The sequence below is a fragment of the Oncorhynchus tshawytscha genome, linkage group LG28, assembly GCF_018296145.1.
Source record: "Oncorhynchus tshawytscha isolate Ot180627B linkage group LG28, Otsh_v2.0, whole genome shotgun sequence".
NCBI lineage: Eukaryota > Metazoa > Chordata > Actinopteri > Salmoniformes > Salmonidae > Oncorhynchus > Oncorhynchus tshawytscha.
In genome coordinates, this window is record NC_056456.1 from 4,495,641 (window position 1) to 4,520,579 (window position 24,939).

At 43.4% G+C, this 24,939-nt stretch overlaps 1 protein-coding gene across 6 annotated transcripts; it reads right to left on the reverse strand.

Moving 5' to 3' along the window:
• Positions 1–544: 544 nt before the first annotated feature.
• Positions 545–24,329, reverse strand: wdr47a (WD repeat domain 47a). Of its 6 annotated transcripts, none has more exons than XR_006080178.1 (18): positions 24,110–24,264; positions 22,098–22,267; positions 20,949–21,032; positions 20,612–20,696; positions 19,224–19,355; positions 14,564–14,740; positions 13,895–14,397; positions 11,801–11,909; positions 9,113–9,306; positions 7,030–7,299; positions 6,837–6,903; positions 4,100–4,269; positions 3,791–3,963; positions 3,373–3,543; positions 3,120–3,251; positions 2,774–2,992; positions 1,664–2,416; positions 545–1,567 (listed from the first exon to the last, which is right to left on the reverse strand). XR_006080178.1 is itself a non-coding variant. In XM_042307860.1 (17 exons), the coding sequence occupies exons 2-17, from the start codon at positions 22,253–22,255 to the stop codon at positions 2,274–2,276; spliced, it is 2,787 nt and encodes a 928-aa protein (XP_042163794.1). In that variant the 5' UTR covers positions 22,256–22,267; positions 24,222–24,329; the 3' UTR covers positions 545–2,273. The 6 variants fall into 6 exon arrangements, 3 of the variants coding, with proteins under 3 accessions (XP_042163794.1, XP_042163793.1, XP_024246659.2); XR_006080177.1 differs by having other exon boundaries at positions 1,632–2,416; XR_006080176.1 differs by having other exon boundaries at positions 1,600–2,416.
• Between the last annotated feature and the right edge of the window lie 610 nt (positions 24,330–24,939).

Genomic DNA, 24,939 nt, shown 5'->3' on the forward strand with positions numbered 1-24,939 from the left:
CCAATCCTGTGCAGGTGTTGTAACACGTGGTCTGCCACTGGGAGGACGATCAACTGTCCATCCTGTCTCCCTGTAGCTGTCTTTTTATTGCCCTGGCAATTTATGGCAATTTATTGCCCTGGCCACATCTGCAGTCCTCAGAGGTTCTCATACGTCCTTGCAGCATGCCTAAGGAACGCTCTCGCAGATGAGCAGGGACCCTGGGCATCTTTCTTTTGGTGTTTTTCAGAGTCAGTAGAAAGGCCCCTTTAGTGTCCTAAGTTTTCATAACTATGACCTTAATTGCCTACAGTCTGTAAGCTGTTAGTGTCTTAACGACCGTTCCACAGGTGTATGTTCTCTATTTGTTTATGGTTCATTGAACAAACATGGGAAACAGTGTTTAAACCCTTTTCAATTAAGATCTGTGAAGTTATTTGGATTTTTACAAATTATCTTTAAAAAGACAGAGTCCTGAAAAAGGGACGTTTCTTTTTTTGCTGAGTTTATGATATCATGATTTCACTGTATATCGAAGGACATCACAGACCACACAAGTTCAGTATGAAATGTCAAAGAGGATTTTATTTAGATACCACAGCAGCGATCACACTTCAATAAGCTCTATTAATTTCTCTTAGTCACTTAAAACAAGGTTTAGAAAAGCTACATACCAGAACCACTATCTAATTTCATATCAACAGAACAGGATGCCTATATTACAAGAACATTTTAAAATAATAAAAGATAAATAAATACATCTATTTATTAGTTTGGCCTTTTAATTTAAAATGAGAAACTGTACAAAGAACAAAGCCTAAAACTCAAGCCTGCATTTTGCTAAATCAAACAAAACCGTATTAAATGGTGTGTCTAGTGACAAAGTGCAAAATACAGAAAATGAAAGTAAGAAACGCAAAACACCCTTAATACGGTTGATCGTTTTAGAAGATATTGTGCACAAGCCACTCCCTTTCGAAATAGGCAGAGCCTGCCATCTAGGTAGCAACCAGTAACATTGCAGATGAAAGCAAAGCTACACTACATAGGGAGTGTTGCTTAACCGCACGCTGAAGCTGGCCAAGCCAACAAGTAGATCTGTTATTCCCTTCCAAGTCGATATAAAACAACTTTTATTTTTCCTATTTGCAGGCAAGCCATAGCAAGAAACACCACAACAACTGTCTGAAGACAGCATTTTGCACCAAACACTGATTCAGCATTAAAAACGTACACATTTTTGACTCCGATATTTACAAAGCCTAAAGCAGAAATACGGTGGGCAGACTTGCACAGTAACGTTAGGCATCGGAAACTCCCACAGTAGTAGTATTGACAACAGCTAAGCAACCGATAGCTAATTGATCGACCTATGCAACAGATTCAACTCCGGCAAGGAGGACCTGATGTACTGAGTCACACACTGACATATTGTCAGCAGTTTAGATCGCAACATCGTTGCCTTGGTTTCTTCTCAAATAATAGCAGCATAGTAACACACGCTGTAACAAAAACACTGACTGTGCAAACTAATTAGGAATGTCAATTTGTTCTTGAAAAGATCTCACAGATAACTTAACTTTTTGACCTGAAATGGAGAGGGACCCACATGGGTTTGACCTGAAATGGAGAGGGACCCACATGGGTTTGACCTGAAATGGAGAGGGACCCACATGGGTTTGACCTGAAATGGAGAGGGACCCACATGGGTTTCTGTATTGGGAGACTGGATAACTCAAGACACCATATGAAACAATGCACTGTAGCAAAACATCCCTCTCCTTATTCAAAACATGGAGTAGATGTATCATTTGTAGATGAATATGTGAAGAGTCATGGGCGAGTGGAGGAATGGCGTGATAGAGCGAAGGGAAGGGTCAGTTGGTGCACTTTTTCACTCTCTCCATTTCACTCACACACACACACACTCACTCACACACACACACACACACACACACACACACAACTAGGGGATGCATTTGCTAAAGTGAGAGTTGTTCACAGAAGCAGTGATGTTGAGGGGAGATGAGCAAGATACGAAATCAAACCTAAATACAGCTAAAAGATACCCACAGACAGCCACACAACCAAATGTACAGCGGGACAAACTGTCCTGTTTGCTGCAAGAGGAAAAAGAGTGTCAGGAAAAGGGTGCATGTGTGTGTCTAGGTTGTGTATTACAGGTTATGCATGTCCACTATATGTGACTTAGGGGTTGTGTTTGTGTGTCTATATTTCTGTGTGTTCACAAGCTATGTGCATGTTAGGGGTTGTGTTGCGTGAGTGTGTGTCTGTTAGGGGTTGTGTGTCCAGAGTGTGACGGTACGGTCAGCGGAGGAGGAGAGGAAGGACAGGTCGTGTGTATGCCACCTGCACTGGATCACCTTGTCACCGTGCTCCCCTACCAGAGTCAGGGGCAACGGCTTCGTCAAGTCACCTACAGAGACAAACACACATTTCAATATATTGTGAGTACAAAGGGCCCAAATAACATATGCTTGGACGTCTGAGTCCAAGTCATTGATAGCAGCTTAAACAAATAAATACTTCACTAGCTTCTTTGTGCTTTGGTAAGACTGCTAACGCGCAGTTACACAGTTGAAGAACACACCCATCAGAGACAAGGGGAAGAACTCAATAGCCTACGTGCCCTCTTTTTGTCCCCTTCTCAAAACCCATTGGGTGAAAAAGCCAGCGGTCCCATCCCTGTGACCTTCTCCTCTAATGGGCATTGAGAAGGAAACGAGGAGGAGTAAGGACGCGAATTGAGATCTTCCCTAGATGTCTTCCTTACCTTGCAGGTTGCTGATCATGACCTTGGTGTCGTAGGAACCAGTGAGCAGGTAGTGTGCCCCGGGGGAGAACCTAACGGAGCGCACGTCGCTGGAGTGGGGCCGGTACGTCTGCACAACGCGTCCCCCTCTGATGTCATAGAGCATACAGCCGCTGTCCTCCTGTCCCGTCGCTAGGAGACGACCGCTAGGGTCAACCGCTACCGAGGCAACGGGACTGCCTGAGAGGGGGAGAGAAGAAAAGAAAAAGAGAATATTAGACAGAGGGGAAGAGGGAGAAAGACTAATAAGTAGGTCTCGTAAATGTGTGTGGGTCTGTTTCTTGGTGTGTAGGGTAGCAGTACAAACCTGATCCATGGAAGGCAGTGCCCACCACTCTAACACAAGTGGGTATCCTCAGGTCCCAGAACCTCACAGTCTTGTCCTGAGAGCCTGACGCTATCATCCACCCTCCCCACGTATACAGAGACAGAACGTGACCTGAGGATAAACACACGGACCATCAGTCTCTCTCTCTCATGGAAGCCTTTATTTTCCATATAGGAATAACGATGACTAACTAAGTAGAACATGAGTGGAATGTAAAAATGAGCGTGTGTACCTGTGTGTCCGCTGAGAGCGTGCAGGCCCTGTCCTCTCTGACAGTCAGTGGTGTAGATGTTACAGTCTCCGGCTCCGGCGCTGATCAGGATGGCCCCTCCACTCTCTGGTCCCTCCATGAACGCCAGGTCTCTGATGGTACCGTCGTGCATACTGAACTCCAGGTCTGGACCTGAGAGAGAGACTCAAACTTTAACGGAAAGAGCGTGTACCCAACTGAAATCAAGACAACTGGAACTTTCATTGTCAGGTGTATATTGAGTCAATTCCAATTGAATTCAGTCATTTCAGGAGATGAATTACATTTAAGGATTTAAACTGAATTGATCCCAACCCGAGTATAGAGTGGATTTAAATGTTATAGATTCCTTTGAATGGAAAGGATTTCTAACGGATTTGAAACTGTGCATTGAGTTTACCTGTGGCGTTGCAGGTCTCGGCACTGAAGGGCAGGACTTTGACGTATTTGTCATTGGAGCCGGTGGCTAGTAGCTTTCCACAGTGACTCCAGGCCACACAGTAGATAGAACCTTTATGGTGCTTATTCCTCTTAAAGCGAACCTCCGGCTGCTTGGTCATACCCGACACCCCACTGAGGGAAGGAAAGGGGGCGAGTGAGAGAGAGAGATAAAGTCTCATTACAGCAGAATACCTAGCAAAGGAATTAAACAGTAGATATCAACAATTTCAGGAATGATTAGTTATTAGGCGGTGTGTGTGTGTGTCACCTGGTGTCCAGCGGTGCATCTGGGTAGGCACACACGCGTAGCGTCTTAGAGTTGGAGCCCACAGCGTATAGCGCCCCCGTGGGGTGGAAGGCTACAGCGCGCACTGCCTGAGTGTCCTCCAAGGTGTTCACAGCTACAAACAGGGCCTTGGGCTTGTCCCCGTTGTCCCCCTGCAACACACACAAACAAACATTCGGGCAAGTGCTTTTTAGCCCGTCAGCAGAGTTAAGAAGGTCCAGGCTGTATCACATCCGGACGTGATTGGGAGTCCCATAGGGCGGGCCCAGAGTCGTCCGGGTTTGGCCGGTGTAAGCTGTCATTGTAAATAAAAATTTGTTCTGAAATGACTTGCCTAGTTAAATAAACATTGTAAAAAAAAAAGTGTCTTTCACACACACAGAACTGCCCGCACATATACAGTGGCAATAACCTAATTACCAGTGTAATCTGGGTTGATCTTCTGTGCCATTATTCTGAAATAGAGCCAACAGCTCATGTACAGTGGCAATGGGTTTAACATAATTACCAGTGTAATCTGGGTTGATCTTCTATGCCATTATTCTGAAATAGAGCCAACAGCTCATGTACAGTGGCAATGGGTTTAACATAATTACCAGTGTAATCTGGGTTGATCTTTATGCCATTATTCTGAAATAGAGCCAACAGCTCATGTACAGTGGCAATGGGTTTAACATAATTACCAGTGTAATCTGGGTTGATCTTTATGCCATTATTCTGAAATAGAGCCAACAGCTCATGTACAGTGGCAATGGGTTTAACATAATTACCAGTGTAATCTGGGTTGATCTTTATGCCATTATTCTGAAATAGAGCCAACAGCTCATGTACAGTGGCAATGGGTTTAACATAATTACCAGTGTAATCTGGGTTGATCTTTATGCCATTATTCTGAAATAGAGCCAACAGCTCATGTACAGTGGCAATGGGTTTAACATAATTACCAGTGTAATCTGGGTTGATCTTTATGCCATTATTCTGAAATAGAGCCAACAGCTCATGTACAGTGGCAATGGGTTTAACATAATTACCAGTGTAATCTGGGTTGATCTTTATGCCATTATTCTGAAATAGAGCCAACAGCTCATGTACAGTGGCAATGGGTTTAACATAATTACCAGTGTAATCTGGGTTGATCTTTATGCCATTATTCTGAAATAGAGCCAACAGCTCATGTACAGTGGCAATGGGTTTAACATAATTACCAGTGTAATCTGGGTTGATCTTTATGCCATTATTCTGAAATAGAGCCAACAGCTCATGTACAGTGGCAATGGGTTTAACATAATTACCAGTGTAATCTGGGTTGATCTTTATGCCATTATTCTGAAATAGAGCCAACAGCTCATGTACAGTGGCAATGGGTTTAACATAATTACCAGTGTAATCTGGGTTGATCTTTATGCCATTATTCTGAAATAGAGCCAACAGCTCATGTACAGTGGCAATGGGTTTAACATAATTACCAGTGTAATCTGGGTTGATCTTTATGCCATTATTCTGAAATAGAGCCAACAGCTCATGTACAGTGGCAATGGGTTTAACATAATTACCAGTGTAATCTGGGTTGATCTTTATGCCATTATTCTGAAATAGAGCCAACAGCTCATGTACAGTGGCAATGGGTTTAACATAATTACCAGTGTAATCTGGGTTGATCTTTATGCCATTATTCTGAAATAGAGCCAACAGCTCATGTACAGTGGCAATGGGTTTAACATAATTACCAGTGTAATCTGGGTTGATCTTTATGCCATTATTCTGAAATAGAGCCAACAGCTCATGTACAGTGGCAATGGGTTTAACATAATTACCAGTGTAATCTGGGTTGATCTTTATGCCATTATTCTGAAATAGAGCCAACAGCTCATGTACAGTGGCAATGGGTTTAACATAATTACCAGTGTAATCTGGGTTGATCTTTATGCCATTATTCTGAAATAGAGCCAACAGCTCATGTACAGTGGCAATGGGTTTAACATAATTACCAGTGTAATCTGGGTTGATCTTTATGCCATTATTCTGAAATAGAGCCAACAGCTCATGTACAGTGGCAATGGGTTTAACATAATTACCAGTGTAATCTGGGTTGATCTTTATGCCATTATTCTGAAATAGAGCCAACAGCTCATGTACAGTGGCAATGGGTTTAACATAATTACCAGTGTAATCTGGGTTGATCTTTATGCCATTATTCTGAAATAGAGCCAACAGCTCATGTACAGTGGCAATGGGTTTAACATAATTACCAGTGTAATCTGGGTTGATCTTTATGCCATTATTCTGAAATAGAGCCAACAGCTCATGTCAAACTGGAACACTCTTCATCGCTGCTGGTGTAACTATAATCTGATGGATTCAATCTCCCCTCATCACAGTGCATAATCTAGGATTACTGTGCATGACCTCAGTGGATACACTGAATTGATACAATTTTTTTTATTTGATGTATTTAGCTAGGCAAGTCAGTTAAGAACAAATTCTTATTCTACAATAACGGCCTACCGGGAACAGTGAGTTAACTGCCTTGTTCAGGGGCAGAACGACAGACTTTTACCCTGTCAGCTCGGGGATTCGATCCAGCAACCTTTCGGTTACTGGCCCAACGCTCTAACCACTAGGACACCTGCCGCCCCAATGCCTCTCACTCCTAAAGAGTTCTACTAAGGATAGACAGACTGTGTGTGTACGGACGAAAGAGAAGGGGATAGGAACCTACCTCCTTACTTCGGGTTAGGGCTCCTGGTGAGTCGTCTAATGCGGAAGGCTGTCCGGCTACTTGAGGACTAGACCACACACAGATACAACACATTAGTACATTACTCCGTGTATGTACATAAAGACAAACAAAATGTATACAAACCTGCCACACAGACATATGTGTGTGACACAAACACCCACCCGTAGCTCACCTCTGGCAGACCACTGGGGATTCGTTCGGTGGGTGTACCCCCCGACCCGCTGCGGTGCGTTGTGGGGTGCTGCTGACCACCCCTCCTCCATGGGGCTGGCCCTGCTCGGGGGTCAGGATCACAGCGGGGTCAGGGGTCAAGCCTACGGGGTCACCGATATTGTTGTTCTCGGGAGAGGGGCCGGTACCATTGCACTGCTGGGCCAGAGACTGGACATCCTCCTCTAGACTCTCCATCCCAACGTTCAACTCCTCCAGCTTCTGAATAGACCTGGGTAGACAGAACACACAGGTTAATACACAGGACAGGACAGAGACAGACACACCTCTGTCTTTTTAATAGTGTCAGTAGGTTAAATATGTTGGATTATGACAGTCGGAGTCTGGCTATGCTCCAGAGACACACAGAGCAGGTACCACAGGAGCAGCTGGTGCTCAGGACATTATAAATATGTTGGATTATGACAGTCGGAGTCTGGCTCTGCTCCAGAGACACACGGAGCAGCTACCACAGGAGCAGCTGGTGCTCAGGACATTAAAGACCATTCATAAAGAACAGAGAGGAGCAGCAGGCGGCGGGGGGGTGACAATGAGGGGTCCCTTGTGGCTTCCACCACTCCAGCCTCCCCAGCCCAAACCCTAGGCACACCCTGCTCCATCTGGGGTACCAGGCTCCACTATACACCCAATCATTAATCATCACCAACCCGCAACACCACCACCATCAGCACCTCCCCCCAACACACACAAACCAACGTCCCCCTTCACAACCCGTTACTGAGAAAAACACCAGTATGTCAAGTCGTGTGTCTCTAAGCATTAGTCAGCAGTTTTGTCCAACAGGACAATACAACAGTCACATCCAGACTTTGAACCATCCAGGCTGAGGCTAGATTCTCTCATTGAACTGTGGTTTCACGATAGTGGAGATGACATCATAGGGTCAGGCCATGCTCTCCAGTGATTGGCAGTCCAAATCTTTTGGCTCCGCTCATCTAAATGAGCTGTTCATTTGGCTCCGAAACAGCTCTTCGCTCAGTAGCTAATAAAAAAGAAAAATATCACATTTATAATGTAAGCAGAAAAAGGTTGCCAACCATTATGTCAGATTGTATACCTGAGTTCAAATACATTGTCCCTCACGAAATTACATCTCTTGCAACAAAGGACGCTCTTTATTTGAATTTTAAACACGCCGCAAACATTTTGCGTGGAACAGAATGAGGCTCTCACCTCTTCCCATTGCTCCTGCAGTGAGGAATAACCACCTTCATGATTTTAGAACTGATCTACAGATCACCGCTGTTTGGAGCTCAAGAAGCAGTATGCAAATCAGGGAGCCTCATGAAAGGTGCCTTCACAGATGTGGTTCTGTTCCAGGCGATCACCAAAAATATCTGTTTGTTCGCGAGCGACCCATCACTAATGCTCTCCCTTCTAGACTGCGGTGTGCATCAGTAGGACAAAGCCCTTTTGATCTCCCCCTATCTAACCCCCCCCTGCATTATTCATAAGGTCAGGGCATAATGACATCCTTAGTGTCTCCACAGTTCTCTTGGGACCTTTCTTTGTCCTTTCCTACTTTAACTAGATTCAAAATGTTCCCATATTTTGGGATCACGCTGAACCCAGACTGTCCTGAATTTTGGGGATTTAACACGTGTCTTTCCATTGCCTCGTGTTAGGTCGAAGCCATGGGCTGTACAAGGAGGGGTCTGTGTCTTCTAAAATCGGACAAGTTTAGTTTTTTTGCAAATGGCTGAGGCAATCGTGCTTGATTTAATCAATATGTTTAGCAACAACCCTAATTCCATTCATCACATGAAGGAAGTACTAACTACATGACATAATTTAACATCTGACAGAATGTGGTCTGCCAGATAGAGCAGTCCAACAGGAGAGTCATTACAAGGTTTGGGACGAAATGGCAACTCATCAAACCACAGAAAATCAAGGCAACCTCATGTTTGTTATGTTGGTTTCAGACTTTGTGCTGTGCAGTGATGGGTGAACTGACCTGTTGAGGACCTGAAGTCCTGTGCTGTGTGTCAGGGTGTGTGTGTGTCCACATTCCAATCTCTAACCTGTTGAGGAACGTCTCAGTGAGGCTGTGCTGCATGGCGTCTGTCCCGGGGGCTGGCTGGTCACTGTGTTGTACCCCTCCCTCCAGAAGCATCTGCTGGTAGAGTTGTCTCTGCTGCTGCTTCTGTTCCAGGTGCTGCTGCACTCTCAGACGCTGGCGGTAAAACTCCTCAAACTTCTCTGTCGAGTCATGTAGCTGAGGTGGTAAGAGACACACAGTGAACATAACGTCACACATACAACCTGTTTTCACTTTGTCATTATGTGGTATTGTGTGTAGATTGCTGAGTATTTTTTTGTAATCCATTTAAGAATAAGGCTGTAAATTAGCAACATGTGGAAAAAAGTCAAGGGGTCTGAATACTTTCTGAACGCACTGTAAATACACCGACACACACTGCTGGTAAAACCCTTCCAACTTCTCAGTAGTCACACACACACGCCATACTAAAATATACCAAATTCAGAAATAGTTTGAAGTACAGCCAACTTCTTACATACTGCCATTCACATTCAAAGCCAGCACTGACCCCACACCCCTTCCCTCTGTAACTTCAGAGAGAGGGGAAAAGACGGTGTGTCAAAGGCAACTTCCCTTACTGTGCCCTCTGATAGGCATTAACTTACACACTGACCAGGGGCCAGCATGCCAAAGACAAGGGAGATGCAGAGGAAAAGAGAGACAGAGAGAGAGAGACAGACACAGAGAGAGACAGAGAGCGAGAGAGAGACAGAGGGCAGGTGACATGTCTCTTGGCTGTAATTCAGGCCCTGTAAGCCCCAGAAGGTCGATGACTCAGTGAGTCTCATAAACACCACACACATTCAACTCTAAGTCCGGCCTATATTTAGACTGAGGGAGAAGGCCACCATCTTTGAAAGTAATCCTCTCCACAATCCACAACCCCAATCCATACACATCAGCAGAGAAGATGACTCCAGAGTTTGTTGGAACTGGGTAAAAATGGTTTCCATCTCATCCGACTTCAACTGTAAGTGCAAGATATCATACACTTTAGCCAAATACATTTAAACTCAGTTTCACAATTCCTGACATTTAATCCTAGTAAAGATTCCTTGTCTTAGGTCAGTTAGGATCACCACTTTATTTTAAGAATGTGAAATGTCAGAATAATAGTAGAGAGAAATATTTATTTCAGCTTTTATTTCTTTCATCACATTCCCAGTGGGTCAGAAGTTTACATACACTCAATTAGTATTTGGCATTGCCTTTAAATTGTTTAACTTGGGTCAAATGTTTTGGGTAGCCTTCCACAAGCTTCCCACAATAAATTGGGTGAATTCTGGCCCATTCCTCCTGACAGAGCTGGGGTAACTGAGTCAGGTTTGTAGGCCTCCTTGCTCGCACACGCTTTTTCAGTTCTGCCCATAGGATAGAATTGAGGTCAGGGCTTTGTGATGGCCACTCCAATACCTTGACTTTGTTGTCCTTAAGCCATTTTGCCACAACTTTAGAAGTATGCTTGGGGTCATTGTCCATTTGGAAGACCCATTTGCGACCAAGCTTTAACTTCCTGATTGATGTCTTGAGATGTTGCTTCAATATATCTACATAATTTTCCTCCCTCATGATGCCATCTATTTTGTGAAGTGCACCAGTCCCTCCTGCAGCAAAGCACCCCCCACAACATGATGCTGCCACCACCGTGCTTCACGGTTGGGATGGTGTTCTTCGGCTTGCAAGCCTCCCCCTTTTTCCTCCAAACATAACGATGGTCATTATGGCCAAACAGTTCTATTTTTGTTTCATCAGACCAGAGGACATTTCTCCAGAAAGTACGATCTTTGTCCCTATGTGCAGTTGCAAACCGTAGGCTGGCTTTTTTTATGGTGGTTTTGGAGCAGTGGTTTCTTCCTTGCTGAGCGGCCTTTCAGGTTATGTCGATATAGGTCTCGTTTTACTGTGGATATAGATACATCTGTACCCGTTTCCCCCAGCATCTTCCAAAGGTCCTTTGCTCTTGTTCTGGGATTGATTTGCACTTTTCGCACCAAAGTACGTTCATCTCTAGGAGACAGAAAGCGTTGCCTTCCTGAGCGGTATAACGGCTGCGTGGTCCCATGGTGTTTATACTTGCGTACTATTGTTTGTACAGATTAACGTGGTACCTTCAGGCGTTTGGAAATTGCTCCCAAGGATGAACCAGACTTGTGGAGGTCTACAATTCTTTTTCTGGGGTTTTGGCTGATTTCTTTTGATTTTCCCATGATGTCAAGCAAAGAGGCCTGAGTTTGAAGGTAGGCCTTGAAATACATCCACAGGTACACTTCCAATTGACTCAAATGATGTCAATTAGCCTATCAGAAGCTTCTAAAGCCATGACATCATTTTCTGGAATTTTCCAAGCTGTTTAAAGGCACAGTCAACTTAGTGTATGTAAACTTCTGACCCATTAGAATTGTGATACCGTGAATTATAAGTGAAATAATCTGTCTGTAAACAATTGTTGGAAAAAATTACTTGTGTCATGCACAAAGTAGATGTCTTAACCAACTTGCCAAAACTATAGTTTGTTAACAAGAAATTTGTGGAGGGGTTGAAAAACAAGTCTTAATGACTCCAACCTAAGTGTATGTAAACTTCTGACTTCAAATGTATTTTCTAGAAATCTGTATATTTTGCAAGACAGACGTGGTTACATCTCATCTTCCTCCATCAGGTGTTTTACCTCGTTCCTCTCTGTAGAGCCTGGTGACGGGGCGTCCTCTCCAGGGGCAGAGTCAGGGCGCAGGGTGCCCGAACTCATCATCTTATCCACGGGCGTGTCCGTCCTGGAGCTAGGAAGAAGAACCAGAGAGATTAACTTCTGCTCTATAGACTAGCCTCTGGTAAGACAAGGGGTGACGGTCTATGTATATTTGTAAACAACAGCTGGTGCACGATTTTAAGGAAGTCTCGAGGTTTTGCTCACCTGAGGTAGAGTATATCATGATAAGCTGTAGACCACACTATCTACCTAGAGAGTTTATCTGTATTTTTCGTAGCTGTCTACATACCACCACTAAAACCGCACTCAATGAGCTGTATACCGCCATAAGCAAACAGGAAAACGCTCATCCAGAGGCGGTGCTCCTAGTGGTGCAAGACCCACTCAAATGTGCATACCGCCCCAACAGATCCACAGATGATGCAATCTCTATTGCACTCCACTCTGCCCTTTCCCACCTGGACAAAAGGAACACCTATGTGAGGAATGCTATTCATTGACTACAGCTCAGCGTTCAACACCATAGTGCCCTCAAAGGTCATCAATAAGCTAAGGACCCTGGGACTAAACACCTCCCTCTGCAACTGGATCCTTGACTTCCTGACGGGCCGCCCCCAGGTGGTATGGATAGGTAACAACACATCTGCCACGCTGATCCACAACACAGGGGCCCCTCAGGGGTGTGTGCTCAGTCCCCTCCTGTACTCCCTGTTCACCCATGACTGCACGGCCAGGCACAACTCCAACACCATCATTAAGTTTGCCGATGACACAACAGTGGTAGGCCTGATCACCAACAAGACAGCCATTGGGAGGAGGTCAGAGACCTGGCTGTGTGGGGCCAGGACAACAACCTCTCCATCAACGTGATCAAGACAAAGGAGATGATTGTGGACTACAGAAAAAAAAAACGAGCACACCCCCATTCTCATCGACTGGGCTGTAGTGGAGCAGGTTGAGAGCTTCAAGTTCCTTGGCGACCACATCACCAAAAAACTAACATGGTCCAAACACACCAAGACAGTCCTGAAGAGGGCACAACAAAACCTATTCCCCTTCAGGAGACTGAAAAGATTTGTCATGGGTCCTCAGATCCTTAAAAGGTTTTACAGCTGCACCATCGAGAGCATCCTGACGGGATGCATCACTGCCTGGTATGGCAACTGCTCGGCCTCCGACCGCAAGGCACTACAGAGTGTAGTGCGTACCTCCCAGTACATAACTGGGGCCAAGCTTTTTGCCATCCAGGACCTCTATACCAGGCGGTGTCAGAGGAAGGCCCTAAAAATTGTCAAAGACTCCAGCCATCCTAGTCATAGACTGTTCTCTCTGCTACCGCATGGTAAGCAGTACCGGAGCGCCAAGTCTAGGACCAAGAAGATTCTAAACAGCTTCTACCCTCAAGCAATAAGACTCCTGAACATCTAATCAAATGGCTACCCAGACTATTTGCACTGCCCCCGCATGTGACAAATAACATTTGATTTGTGCCCCACATCTGTTTGTGCTTTCTTGCCAACACCAATCACAGCAATGAAGTTAGCAAGACATAAAATCAAATCCAAGTGTATTCATCACAAGCACAGGATACAGCAGGTGTAAACGGTGCAGTGAAATGCAAGTGCAGAGAGAGGGTTGCAGAGTACAAACAGATGTACCAGACACAACTCAGATCATCCCTACTGTCACTCAGCTACGCCCTAGTGTCACGGCGTCCACATAAGTGGGTGTTATTGAGCAGTAGAAAACTTCAAGATAATCACTGAGCTTCTCCTTCAACAGTAGAGTCTCAAGTGTTTTCTACCACGCAGGCTAATCAACAGTCTACTCCAGTGTCTAGGCTAAATCAAACAGGTTAATTCATGTAATTACTTGGCCTACTTAGCCAATGGTTGGGGATTATTCTAGAGGGGAAAATGACTAGGTAGAGCGCATCACCCAGGTGGGTACTCCACATTAATGGTAGATGAGTTAAATTCCCCACTTACAATGGAAAACTCTTTTACACCTCCATATTGAAAAGCGCTACATGAATCCAACCCATCCTCCTCTCACCTCTCAGGCGACTCCTCAAAGATGCTGTGGCAGTCGGAGCTCTCCAGCATCAGACTCCTGCTCAGACTCTGGCCCCCCGTGTGGTAGTTAGCGAAGGAATGAGACATGGGGGACACCCCCTTCCCCCCCGCCATGTCCCCCCCTGGGCCCCTCTTCTCCTGGCCAGACAGACCATAGGACAGCCCGTCCAGGGCCGGGTTCAGGGAGCGGGACATGTAGGCATCGGCGGACTGGGGGCGGCGGAGGGGCGAGGAGGGGTAGGGGGACAGCTTGCTGATTAGCGGGGTGAGGAGGTCTGCGTAGCCGGCCTTGGCGGGCTTGACCAGGCGGTCCACGTGGATCTGGAGCAGCTTCTGCTCGAAGGCGCAGGAGAAGACGCTGTGGGACAGGTTCTGCATCCAGGACAGTAAGGACAGGTCCAGGTCGTCACAGCCGTTCCCACACAGCATGTCCACCCCCAGGAGCACCTCGCCCTCCGTAATCTCCTCGCCTGTCGCCTTGCTCTGGAGACAGAGGTAGTCAATCCATCAATCTATCAGCCAATCAAGCATGGCATGAATCAATGGTTAATTAATATAAATCAAGCAAGCAATGAAATCATAACATCATATTAAACTAAAACAGTAATATCAAGTGATCGATAGAATGGTATAGGTACTTTGTAAGTACCTGGCAGAACTCGACGCAGCACTCATACAGAACTCCTTTAATGAGGAGCTGGAAGAGGCGGTTCCCTGAGGCCCTGAACCCAGCTTCGCTCAGCTTCCTGTCTGCAGGGATGAACTCTGCCACCATGGTGCACGCCTCTTCAAAACAGTGCACCCGCGCCGTGCTGGGGTTCCAGTCCTGGAGGGGAAACATTATACTGTTTAGTCATTTAGCTAAAACCCAAACATTATGAGAGAATAATAAACCACAAGGGCTCATACATGCTTAGAACAATGAACAATGTAATAATGCCTTTTCAAATCAAAGTTTATTGGTCACGTACACGTGATTAGCAGATGTATTGCGGGTGTGGCGAAATGCTTGTGCTTTTAGCTCCGACAGTGCAGTAATATCTAACAAGGAATATCTAACAAATTACACAACATAAACCCAATACACAAATCTAAGTAGAGAATACAGTATATACATATGGACGAGCGATGTCAGAGTGGAACGGACTAAGATACAGTAGAATAGTATAGAATAGAGAATATACATATGGACGAGCGATGTCAGAGTGGAACGGACTAAGATACAGTAGAATAGTATAGAATAGAGAATATACATATGGACGAGCGATGTCAGAGTGGAACGGACTAAGATACAGTAGAATAGTATAGAATAGAGAATATACATATGGACGAGCGATGTCAGAGTGGAACGGACTAAGATACAGTAGAATAGTAGAGAATACAGTATATACATATGGACGTATATACATATGGACGAGTGATGTCAGAGTGGAACGGACTAAGATACAGAATAGTATATACATATAGTAGTAGAATACAGAATACAGTATATACATATGGACGAGCGATGTCAGAGTGGAACGGACTAAGATACAGTAGAATAGTATAGAATACAGTATATACATATATGTCAGAGTGGAAGACTAGACAGTAGAATAGAGAATACAGTATATACATATGGACGAGCGATGTCAGAGTGGAACGGACTAAGATACAGTAGAATAGTATAGAATACAGTATATACATATGGACGAGCGATGTCAGAGTGGAACGGACTAAGATACAGTAGAATAGTAGAGAATAGAGAATATACATATGTCAGAGTGGAACGGACTAAGATACAGTAGAATAGTAGAGAATAGAGTATATACATATGGACGAGCGATGTCAGAGTGGAACGGACTAAGATACAGTAGAATAGTATAGAATACAGTATATACATATGGAACGGACTAAGATACAGTAGAATAGTAGAGAATAGAGAATATACATATGGACGAGCGATGTCAGAGTGGAACGGACTAAGATACAGTAGAATAGTAGAGAATACAGAATATATACATATGGACGAGCGATGTCAGAGTGGAACGGACTAAGATACAGTAGAATAGTATAGAATACAGTATATACATATACATATGGACTAAGATACAGTAGAATAGTATAGAATACAGAGCGATGTCAGAGTGGAACGACTAAGACTAGAGAAAGATACAGTAGAATAGTATAGAATACAGTATATATATACATATGGAACGGACTAAGATACGATGTCAGAGTGGAACGGACTAAGATACAGTAGAATAGTATAGAATACAGTATATACATATGGACGAGCGATGTCAGAGTGGAACGGACTAAGATACAGTAGAATAGTAGAGAATACAGTATATACATATGGACGAGCGATGTCAGAGCGGAACGGACTAAGATACAGTAGAATAGTAGAGAATACAGTATATACATATGGACGAGCGATGTCAGAGCGGAACGGACTAAGATACAGTAGAATAGTATAGAATACAGAATATACATATGAGATGAGTAATGCCAGATATGTAAACATTATTAAGTGACTAAGATACCGTAGAATAGTGTAGAATACCGTATATACAAGTATTTGATACACTGCCGATTTTGCAGGTTTTCCTACTGACAAAGCATGTAGAGGTCTGTCATTTTTATCATAGGTACACATCAACTGTGAGAGACGGAATCTAAAACAAAAATCAAGAAAATTAATTTGCATTTTATTGCATGACATAAGTATTTGATACATCAGAAAAGCAGAACTTAATATTTGGTACAGAAACCTTTGTTTACAATTACAGAGATCATACGTTTCCTGTAGTTCTTGAACAGGAGGGCTTCTTAAAGAAAAACTAACAGGTCTGTGAGAGCCGGAATTCTTACTGGTTGGTAGGTGATAAAATACTTATGTCATGCAATAAAATGCAAATTAATTACTTAAAAATCACAATGTATGACCTGTTAGTTTTTCTTTGAGAATCCCTCCTGTTCTCCATTCATTACCTGTATTAACTGCACCTATTTGAACTCGTTACCTGTATAAAAGACACCTGTCCACACACTCCAACCTCTCCACAATGGCAAAGACCAGGGAGCTGTGTAAGGACATCAGGGATAAAATTGTAGACCTGCACAAGGCTGGGATGGGCTACAGGACAATAGGCAAACAGTTTGGTGAGAATGCAACAACTGTTGGCGCAGTTATTAGAAAATGGAAGAAGTTCAAGATGACGTTCAATCACCCTCGGTCTGGGGCTGCATGCAAGATCTCACCTAGTGTGGCATCAATGATCATGAGGAAGGTGAGGGATCAGCCCAGAACTACATGGCAGGACCTGGTCAATGACCTAAAGAGGGCTGGGACCACAGTCTCAAAGAAAACCATTAGTAACACACTACGCCGTCATGGATTAAAATACTGCAGCGCACGCAAGGTCCCCCTGCTCAAGCCAGCGCATGTCCAGGCCCATCTGAAGTTTGCCAATGACTATCTGGATGATCCAGAGGAGGAATGGGAGAAGGTCATGTGGTCTGATGAGACAAAAGTATAGTTTTTTTGGTCTAAACTCCACTCGCCGTGTTTGGAGGAAGAAGAAGGATGAGTACAACCTCAAGAACACCATCCCAACCGTGAAGCATGGAGGTGGAAACATCATTCTTTGGGGATGCTTTTCTGCAAAGGGGACAGGACGACTGCACCGTATTGAGGGGAGGATGGATGGGGCCATGTATCGCGAGATCTTGGCCAACAACCTCCTTCCCTCAGTAAGAGCATTGAAGATGGCTGGGTCTTCCAGCATGACAACGACCCGAAACACACAGCCAGGGCAACTAAGCAGTGGCTCCGTAAGAAGCCTCTCAAGGTCCTGGAGTGGCCTAGCCAGTCTCCAGACCTGAACCCAATAGAAAATCTTTGGAGGGAGCTGAACGTTCGTATTGCCCAGCGACAGCCCCGAAACCTGAAGGATCTGAAGAAGGTCTGTATGGAGGAGTGGGCCAAAATCCCTGCTGCAGTGTGTGCAAACCTGGTCAAGAACTACAGGAAATGTATGATCTCTGTAATTGCAAACAAAGGTTTCTGTACCAAATATTAAGTTCTACTTCTCTGATGTATCAAATACTTATGTCATGCAATAAAATGCAAATTAATTACTTAATCATACAATGTGATTTTCTGGATTTTTGTTTTAGATTCCGTCTCTCAGTTGATGTGTAACCATGATAAAAATTACAGACCTCTACATGCTTTATAAGTAGGAAAACCTGCAAAATCGGCAGTGTACCAAATACTTGTTCTCCCCACTGTACATATGAGATGAGTAATGCCAGATATGTAAACATTATTAAGTGAATGTGATACAATAGAATAGTATAGAATACAGTATATATATATATATATATATATATATGAGATGAGTAATGCCAGATATGTAAACATTATTAAGTGAATGTGATACAATAGAATACAGTATACACATATGAGATGAGTAATGCAGTATGTGAACATTATTAAGTGACTGAGATACAGTAGAATAGTATAGAATACAGTATACACATATGAGATGAGTAATGCAGTATGTGAACATTATTAAGTGACTGAGATACAGTAGAATAGTATAGAATACAGTATACACATATGAGAGGAGTAATGCAGTATGTGAACATTATTAAGTGACTAAGATACAGTAGAATAGTATAGAATACAGTATATACATATGAGATGAGTAAAGCAGTATGTGAACATTATTAAGTGACTAAGATACAGTAGAATAGTATAGAATACAGTATATACATATGAGATGAGTAAAGCAGTATGTGAACATTATTAAGTGACTAAGATACAGTAGAATAGTATAGAATACAGTATATACATATGAGATGAGTAAAGCAGTATGTGAACATTATTAAGTGACTAAGATACAGTAGAATAGTATAGAATACAGTATATACATATGAGATGAGTAAAGCAGTATGTGAACATTATTAAGTGACTAAGATACAGTAGAATAGTATAGAATACAGTATATACATATGAGATGAGTAAAGCAGTATGTGAACATTATTAAGTGACTAAGATACAATAGAATAGTATAGAATACAGTATATACATATGAGATGAGTAAAGCAGTATGTGAACATGATTAAAGTGACTAGTGTTCCATTCCTTTTGATACCTGCTTTCAGTAACCTGTTACCAAACCTTCTTAAAAGTAAGTCGTAGAATAAATCACTGTGCTAGAATAACAGTACGAATCATGAGGTCAGATGCCATATAATAATAATTATATATAATATTATAAGACGATATAGTATGCCATAAATATAAAAATGTGTCATGCCTTGAACTCAGCGTGGTTGGTGAGACGAGGCAGGGTGAGGAGCAGACATAGCTTGCTGTAGTCATCTTTAGAGGGACAGACCTCCTCCAGAGCATGAAGACACTTCACTGCCTCCTGCATGGTGAACTCCAACTGAGGGAGAGAGGGATGAAGAGAGGAGAAAGCGGTAGAGGGGGAGAGAGAGAAAGAAAGAGTGGATTTTGGGCCACATCAGATTCCCTCATGTTAAGCTCACACGTAGCAGGACTTTGATACAGTCTAGAAGGTTTGCAATTTTAAAAAATGGGCTTTTATCATATTTATTCATTTTTAGAGGCAATATAGCGCTACCATTCCCATTCCCTCCAGACTCAACATTCCCTCAGAGACAGAGGGGGGATGAAAAATTATGTTTTGAACATATAAACCCAGAATGTCTGTAGATCCTGTAGAAAAGCAGCTACCTGTTATCGCTCTCTAAGGCTTAGGTTGGGTTGCACCAACATGGATTATCTCTTAAACTGGGTTAAATCAAGGTTTATCTATTAATCTCTCTAAGGTTTAGGTTGGGTTGCACCAACATGGATTATCTCTTAAACTGGGTTAAATCAAGGTTTATCTATTAATCTCTCTAAGGCTTAGGTTGGGTTGCACCAACATGGATTATCTCTTAAACTGGGTTAAATCAAGGTTTATCTATTAATCTTGTTGCCCCAAATGTTAAACCTAGTTTTAAATTAATCCTAGTTCAATTAAATCCTTCCTTAATCTAAATTGAATTTTCACTTTAAAACCTAGATTAATTTAAACCATGTTGGTGCAACCCAACCTTGGATTCTAAATGTCAGGGTAGAAGGGCTTAGATCTCTATCATGTCCAAGGAGAAACTTCAGAAATAAGATAATGTCCGTGTTGCTTTGAACTGCTTTCAATCATTGTGCAAACGAGATGTTCACGAGATCTAACCTAGACCTAAATCTGACTCATATGTCACACACAGTTACACACTAACTCATGAAGAGCTGGGCTGACAACCTAACACACTTATACACACAGACACAGCTGGCTTGAGGAGCCCAGACTAATCCAGCCAGGCTACACAAGCTGGATTCACATCTACACTGTCTGTGACTAAGCTAATATAGGAAGGGGAGAGAAAGCTCGATGAATGTGTGTGGGCTAGGAGAAAAAGAAGCAGCGAGAAATAGAAAATAATTAGATGGAAAGATAAAGAGGGACTGTTTCAGGATTCATTGCTCATTTGTTTGCTCATTCAGAAGAAGACAGAGGAAAGGAAACAGACAAACAAAGACAGGGAGATGGAAAATGTGAGGGCAGAGACAGACACTAGAACAAAGTGTGTGTGTGTGTGTGGGGTGGGGGGGGCTATTCTTTGTCTGTTGACTCACATGCTGTGGCTCGTCCTCAGCAGACATGGCGTTGTTCACACACAGGGCCTCCAGAAACTTCTGCTTCAGGACGATGTAACGGAACCTATGACAGCACACAACAATATAATAAAGCCCCAGTGCTGGGTTGTCTCATCCTACAGTATATGCATGTGTCAGTAAAGTAATTCAAGCCCAGGATCTGCCTGAACATTCTAGCCTGGGTGTCAGTTTCCTAACGTGTTGTTTGACAAGGCAATAATAGCATTGCTAACTGCAGAAATGGTCAGGCATAGTCAGACTACGTACATTCATTTCTGACCACAGAATTTAGTGTTGTATCAATGTGTTGTATCACCTTTTCCTGTCAAACGTGTCCATGCACTCCAACGGCTGAATGAACTGGAGCACCTCGTCCCACTGCCCATCCAACACCAGCTGTCTGGACAGAGATAAACAATGCACAAACAAGTCAGTTACAGGCCGGGGTGATACCAGCATCGCAATGTTTTTTCCATGGCAAAAATAAAAACACAAAGCAGACCAAACTCTTTGGTCCTTTAAAAGCCTGCTGCATATTGTGTGCTATAGCCTGGAAAATAAATGCATGTGACTCTGGATGACAACATATTGATGTTTGTTTCCAAAATTAAGGCTGTTTTCCTAAAGAGGTTAAATCTGTGTTTCTTTCCTTGCCATGATACTAACGGGTATCGCGACACCCATTACGTGCTCTGAGCCTATTCACACTAACCAGATAATTTCAGAACAACAGAACCAAAGCAAACAAAGGGTTCTCTATTCGACTTCCCTGCTATGCCGCGTCTTACGGTAGCAGAACAGATTGTTTTTTTATTGGCAGATGAAAGACAGGCAGTGAATGGTCACCAGGTAACAGTGGGGCCCTCTGTGTGAAACGGGTCCAACTCCAATCCCATCAGGCATTTCACACACCAAACTGAGTGGAATGACAAAGAGGTCTACACTGCTGGCTGACATTCAAATGTCCACTCCAATCCAGCATAGAAGAGGTCTACACTGCTGGCTGACATTCAAATGTCCACTCCAATCCAGCATAGAAGAGGTCTAGATCATTATTGGAAAAACAAAGAAAATGATGCTACACTTTCTGAACATTGCTAGTGTTTCAGCATTAGTTTAGCAACCAGTGATCTATTCATATGCGACCGAAAAATAACCTGCATGAAGTTGATGAAAATGCTGAACAGCAGGAATCTTGTCTAATTAGTCTGTCAACTGTTGTATTGCAGCAAACACTTATGGAGGTGTCCTGATATGCTATGGGCGAGCCAGACCTTTGTCATTCCAAACCTAGCCATGTAGTAAGACCCAAACAGTAATGTCAGGGTCATATTCACTAGGGCACACCGTAGCAAAACATTTTGCAACTGAAAAGTTCCTTGTTGGATAAATCCATGTAGTCCCTCCCTGTTTTAATCTTGTGTTTTGTTTTTGTTGGTGCCTATTGAATACGACCCAGGTGTACCTGAGGAACAGCATGTCGTCAGAATAGAGTCCATTGATGACTCCGCTCTCTTTCTCCAGGGCCAGCATGCTGATGTGAAGTTTCCTGGAGTTGAGGAAGTCTAGGATCACCTTGATGATCTCCACCTCCTTCACATTGATGATCTCCTCTGCTGTCATGGTGACGGCGGGCTGACACACACCCACACACACATAGACCAGCAACAAAACTCAGAGTGAGGATACAAACCACAAACGGAGGCTCTCTTGGTGATCCTAGAAAGGCAGCCTAGTATCTGTCTGGTTAACCTAACGTAGCGGGCATAAAGAAACCTCTGAACAGGTCCCCACATCCGGTTTTCAAAGGAAAAGGAAGCTAGGTTGAAGATACTATATCCATGAAAAACAGATATTTTCATCTGACCCAGCTGTCTGGTAAACAATTCATTTCTAATGTAACGATGTCACTTTATTGCCACACTGTTCAACCAATTATTTTTTTGTTCCCAATATTTTTGCTCGGCCAACAATTGTTACAACTGACATTTCTTTTTGAATAGGCTTTCAAGAAGTCTAGCATAATTAATTTCCATTCCTTCCTGCAAACACGCACAGGAAATATAGGTACTTATCTGCGCACCTACTTAATGTGGACAAAATGACAAAAGCCTCAATTGTGCCTAATGGAATCAAGCCCCAACTCTCTGGCTACTGTAACAGCAGGACAGTGTCAGTACAAAGTCTGCAGTAGAGAGTTAATCCAATCACTCACACAGCGGTGCTGTTAATTAAGTAGTAACAAACAGTAACACATTATGGACTAGAATTGCTTTGATGTTCATTTAATTTGGGGCGGCAGGTAGCCTAGTGGCTAGAGCATTGGGCCAGTAACCGAAAGGGGTTCGTTCTGCCCCTGAACACGGTACTGTTCCTCGGTAGGCCGTCATTGTAAATAAGAATTTGTTCTTTACTGACTTGCCTAGTTAAATAAAAGGTTCCATTTTCATTTATTATGATGGGGTGTTAGCATGACTATTGACATAGGCTAACTAGCTATCTTGGTGTTACACTGCAACCTGCATTATTGACAGGGTGTCCAAGCAAGTGGTTGCTCAAAACATACGGATGCTAACGTTACATCATTCTGCTTTTAAATAGACCTTGGTGCGGTCAACAAAGAACATGGTTAGATATCTGTCAATCAACAGAACAGGCCATTCTGAAGAGAAAAAGAACAACCAAGCTGCATGCAGATCATGCCAGATGCACTGCTGGTGACAATGACGGCAACAATTTAGCAGCAAATAAACTATGCGTATCACCTAAACAACGGATGAGCTAAGTCTTACTTGTACGGAAGGGTTCCAATAAACACATATTTACAATATATAACTACCTAGCTAGCTATGAAGCTAGGCACTGCAGCTATGGGTGGGGTTCAAACCCAGCAAATTAGCTAGCTAACTGCTAGATAACTAGCTAGCTACTTCACCCCAAGCTGTTCTTGTCCTATGTTATAAAACAAGCTATGTCTCAGAGACATTTGCTATCTATCTAGCTAGCTAGCAGCCCATGTTAGCTGGTAGCTACATACCACGAAGAGTAAGTAGTCAGACACCCAAAGCCACTAACAGATTCAGATGATAGCCAGCCGACAGGAGAGCGGCTGGTCGAGGGTGTATTCATTACGTCGATTCTATCGCAAAACGTTTAGCAACAGGAGCGGCTCCGAACGCTCTTCAACGGCACGTACAATCTGTTTGACTGACTATTCCATGCTCTCAAGTGGCGTGAATTCCGCTGCGTTACAATTTCTTCCAGCCACGTATTTATGTTTGAAGCGAGACACCACTGAACTACAACTTTCGTTTAAGAACAAAACAAAAGTCAACAGCGTTTGTGTAGCAAAACGTTTTGCAACACACGGCCTAATGAATACACCCCCGGGTCAAACAGCACAGGCGGGATAGGTGGGGAGCGATAATTCTCAGGCATAATTAACCAACACGCTCCCAAATGCAATTTAAAGCGCACCTTCGTCTAAAAAGACATGGTCTGAAAACACTGGATTTGTTTCTATGTTGTTTAAAAAGCGTAGCTGTCACGGCGATCCTGCTTCGATTGGTTTTTCTCCTTCCTTTCTTACCTCGAGTCCGCTGCTGCTGCTACCCAGCCCCTTCGCTTGTCAAGCGCACCGCTTCGTCCACCAATCACACCCCAGCATTTTCACAAGGGCGCTCCAAGCATCTCTTGTCTTGCAAGTCAAAACCACACAGCTTTTGGCTACGGATCAACATTCCTGGCTACTACCATCCATTGAGTACGCGCATCAAGTTGTCATTAAAGTCCAATTATGCCACTTTCAATGAGATAATGACTTGTCTGGGTGTATGACACTTCCAAGAGAATACTTGATGATGGATGGCTAGGCCTAATCCTCATGCCTTCACTGCTCAGACTAGATGGTGTGTTCCGTTTGCGTGTAGGCTAATCGCAGAATCACAGTGGAAAGTTCAAAACTGATTAAATGCTTGAAGAACATGGCCCCCTGAAAAGGCTGTAAGAGGATTAAGACAGACAGTGATAAGAAGTAAATCTGTTTGGTAGTCTTCCGGTTACTATTCTTGAATGCAAGAGGGGACGACTAGTGCATTACTTCTCAATCATTAGGTGATACCTAGTGGTATTAATAAAGGTGCATTCAAAGGACCAGCATTTTTATGAGGAATTCTGTAACAAAATGACAAACGGTTTATCTTGCTATTTTACCACTTCATCCCTGTATGTAAGCCTATGCCTCTTCCATAAGTTGTTGACCTTCATGGCACAGAATCTGCGTTTGTTTCCCCTGTGGCCTCAGGTTG